Source organism: Heteronotia binoei, chromosome 2 (assembly GCF_032191835.1).
Source record: "Heteronotia binoei isolate CCM8104 ecotype False Entrance Well chromosome 2, APGP_CSIRO_Hbin_v1, whole genome shotgun sequence".
NCBI lineage: Eukaryota > Metazoa > Chordata > Lepidosauria > Squamata > Gekkonidae > Heteronotia > Heteronotia binoei.
This window is the reverse complement of record NC_083224.1, coordinates 99,880,685-99,884,832: the sequence shown is the minus strand read 5'-3', so window position 1 is coordinate 99,884,832 and position 4,148 is coordinate 99,880,685. Positions and strand designations below refer to the sequence as shown.

The 4,148-nt window shown below is 48.7% G+C and overlaps 1 protein-coding gene across 1 annotated transcript; it reads right to left on the bottom strand.

The window, feature by feature from the left end:
* Window positions 1-382: 382 nt before the first annotated feature.
* LOC132566576 (calmodulin-A-like) lies at window positions 383-1,372 on the bottom strand. The gene has a single exon (XM_060231751.1). The coding sequence runs from the start codon at window positions 1,200-1,202 to the stop codon at window positions 696-698; it is 507 nt and encodes a 168-aa protein (XP_060087734.1). The 5' UTR covers window positions 1,203-1,372; the 3' UTR covers window positions 383-695.
* Between the last annotated feature and the right edge of the window lie 2,776 nt (window positions 1,373-4,148).

Here is a 4,148-nt window from a genome sequence, read left to right as displayed (position 1 = left end):
TACACAGAGATGTATTTATGTGATTTTGTGTCAATATAAAAAAACTGTATTTGGGATCCACCACACGTGCTATTCATACACGTGTGTTGGAACATAAATCGAGACTAAGGAATCGTGTGGTAGATGCTCCTTTGGTGGAGCACTTCATTCAGTTTAATCATGATCCAGACTCTACGTTTTTATGTACTTCTTAAGTTTCCAATGCGTTTGCAAGGTAGGATGGATTGTAGCAGATGGTTACAGATACTCCCAGGAAGACAACTGCAGTCAGCTGCACATGACAGTCCATGGGATGCAAAGATTACGCGCTGGCTGGGACATGGCCTTTGAGGAGCAAACAGGCAGGTGCAAACCAGGGACAGAGCCAATGAGGAGAGAGAGCTCACCCACCGCTCCCGCCCTCCAGGCTTCCCACTTGCTAGGATCTTAGCACCGCTTCACCCCTTCTCACCTGGATCTCCCCCCGTCCCAACTGCACCAACCATGGGTGCTAGCATGTAAACATGGCAGGGGGGCAGAAGGGTTCACATAGTCCTGCTTGAAGGGGGGGGGAGAGATGGCAAAGAATGGCCACAAACCGCTAAAGCGTCGATGGAGCATGAGTGCCACAGACGGGAGGGGCTGGGTGAGATCTCTATGGTAAGCAGTCTTTCCGTTTCTGTACAGGGAAGGGGAGGGAGGGGCAGTCACTCTACCTATTTGGCAGTCGTCATCTGTACAAACTCTTCATAACTGACTTGTCCGTCCCCGTCTATGTCAGCTTCTCGGATCATATCATCGACTTCCTCGTCCGTCAGCTTCTCACCCAGGTTGGTCATGACGTGACGCAGCTCAGCAGTGCTGATATAGCCGTTCCCATCCTTCCCCCCTGCAGCCATCTCCAACCTGCAAAGACACCACGGAGGGCTGCAGAGCCTCTTGTCAAAGACCCAGAAGGCCTCACAGATCTCTTCCTCACTGTCTGTGTCCTTCATCTTCCGGGCCATCATAGTGAGGAATTCTGGGAAGTCAATGGTGCCATTCCCATCAGCATCCACCTCGTTGATCATGTCTTGTAATTCAGCTTCTGTGGAGTTCTGCCCCAGAGAGCGCATGACAGTGCCAAGTTCTTTGGTGGTGACAGTGCCGTCGCCATCCTTGTCGAAGAGGGAGAAGGCCTCCTTGAACTCTGCAATCTGCTCCTCTGTCAGCTGGTTGGCCATGGTAACGGGGGGGAGGGGACCAGGCGTTGCAACCTTTCAGCTCTTGGCCGGTGTCCGTCTCCTTCCGCCTCGGGCTAAGTCGCCGCCCTCTCCCCGTTCTTCTTACGCCCAATAGCAGGATGCGAACGTTTGTCAACCTCACGCCCTCGCGTGCGTATCCCTCTGCCCCCGCAAACCGCCATCACATTTAAAGGGACAGCCAGGAGGCTGGCAACTTTGGGACCCAGGCAGCGTGGCTTGGAGAGGGCTGGGCCGCAGCTGCTGGCTGAGCATCGGAACACCTCCCCACTGCTCCCCGGCCTCCTTGTTGGGCCGCCCCAGGAGAACCAGCCCTGCTGCTGCGCTCCTCATCCCGGCAGGCAGGGGCTGCATTCACCGCGCCGTTTTCCCCCCCTCCCTCCCGCTTCCAGATTTTTTGAGAGTGGGGGAAGAGGCTGCAAATTTGGGGGTCCCCCGCCAGGGCAGAAGGGTTGGGAAGCCTACTCAGATCATTCCTAAGGTGCACAGGACTGCTCATTTGCCCCTAAGCAAGGGGCTTACATAGAGGGGAATCAGTAATATCCAGGGGTTATTTGCTAACATTCTATGCTCTGGAAGGCACATACTTTGAGCTTCTGAATTGCTATGGTGCACTATATGAAAAGCCTGCTAGTGCTTCCTGCTTTACCATTTGCCTCACACACACCCTTTTTCACTACATGCACAATCTTCCTCTGTTTTTTTTTTTTTAAACATTCTGCATGAGCTGCAACACAAATGTCCAGGTATCTCAATGGTGCTGCTAAGGTGCTGATATGTGCTCTGATTTCAGTACCATAGTACTCCCAGTAGAACATGTTTTTTAAAAAAACCCTCTGAGGAAGATGGCACCCTTCCCCCCCCCAAAAAAAAATGTGGGGAAGATGGTGCAGTTTGAAATGACACGGCAATTCAGAGACAGCTCATTAACAGAAGTAAAATCACTGTGTGAAATTCCTGCCCTTCTATCACTATACTTGATGACGGGCCAAAAATAAATAACATCCAGTTTAGAAATGTAATGTAAAAAGGGTCTATACACAGGGTGGCCAAACTGTGGCTCAGGAGCTACATGTGGCTCTTTCACACATATTCTATGGCTCTCAAAGCCCCCGCCACCCCATCAGCTGGCTTGGAGAAGGCATTTATCTCTTTAAATCACTTCTCCAAGCCAAGCCAACTGGCAGCTTGGAAAATGCATTGAAAGTTGCTTTCTTTCCATTCCCCCTCCCATCTATTTGCCTTCCTGCCTGCCTTCCCTCCTTCCTCTCTCAAACATCTGATGTTCATGTCTTACAGCTCTTAAACATCTGACGTTTATTCTCTGTGGCTCTTCCATTAAGCAAGTTTGGCCATCCCTGGTCTATTCACACCTGTGATGAAACCAGACTGAAGCAATCCTCTCTCCAGTGTTGTTCAACATCTACATATGCCCTCTTGCCCAGCTAGTCCCTTTCTCACAATAGGAGAACTCGTGGACATTGAATGAAATTTCTGAGTAGTCAGGTTAGAACTGATAAAAGGAAGTACTTCTTCACCCAAAGGGTGATTAACCACATGGAATTCACTGCCACAGGAGGTAGTGGCAGCTACAAGCATAGACAGCTTCAAGAGGGGATTGGATAAGCATATAGAGAAAAGGTCCATTAGTGGCTATTAGCCGCAGCGTATTGTTGGAACTTTGTCTGGGGCAGTGATGCTCTGTATTCTTGGTGTTTGGTGGTCCCACTGGTGGACCTCTTGATGGCACTTGGGGTTTTTGGCCACTGTGTGACACAGAGTGTTGGACTGGATGGGCCATTGGCCTGATCCAACATGGCTTCCCTTATTTTCTTAGTCAGGAGTTCTGGGTTTGGGCATCATCAATATGCAGATGACACCCAGCTGTATCTGTTAGTGGATGAACAGATAGATAGCATCCCAGAAGACCTGGCCAGTTGTTTGGAGGCTGTGGCGGGATGATTAAAGCAGAGCTGCCTGAAACTCAACCCATAGAAGACAGTGGGCCTGTGGCTAGGCAAGGGAGGGGGTGCGTGTCAGGGAACTCAGCTTCCCACTCCTGATGGAGTACAATTAGTACCAGGGCTTCCGGTTTTGGTCATGGAGGATTGAGCTGCTCTTCAGCAGACGGGCAGATCAGAACCTCTGTTCTGGGCAGAGAAGGTGATTTTAACACCTGCTGCCTACCCCTTCCAGGTAGGGAGGGGGCCAAGAAATGCATGTGAAGTTCTGAGGGGATTTACTTTGGCTAACGAGGAACTCCAGTGGGGTTTCTTTTTGGCTTTGAAGAGTCCCCCGAGAAGGACTGCATTCCATCGTCTACAGAGGATCTATGAGGCCATTAAATTGGCTTAAATCCACCAAGATACAAAGCTTCTATGAGACTGATTAACATCTGATAACTTATGCCAATGTTTCTCTCTGATATTATAATCCTAGAGTAGGCTGTTTACTTCTCTAATTTCCTTCTTCTTCCTCTGGTACGCCCTGCTTTTCCTGCCACCAAGTCTCATTTCGCTGGTAGAGAAATCTCACGATATCTGACGTACTTCCTGTGTTGACTATGAGTGCTGCAGATCTATAACGATGGGGCTACCTCCTCAACCGCAGATAGACTAAACAATAAATTCTTTTCTCCTTTTAACACTGTCTTTTAAATTTACAAAGTTCAAATTTAGCCCCTTTTCTTCTCCTCCTTTCAGGCTTCCATTGTTTCCAACTCCCACCTTTTAATTTTGTTTTGTTTAGCTTTAGTTAGTCCTGGAGTGAAAAGATAGTAATCAGTACCTTTTTTTTGTAGTTTATCCAGATCAACACCAGTCTTTTGAAAATTAGATGTTTAAAGTTGTAAAAGAAGAGTCGGATCCTGTCGAGCTTATGTCAAATAAATGACTCTGGAAACTTCTGCAAATGATGAATATGCAACTT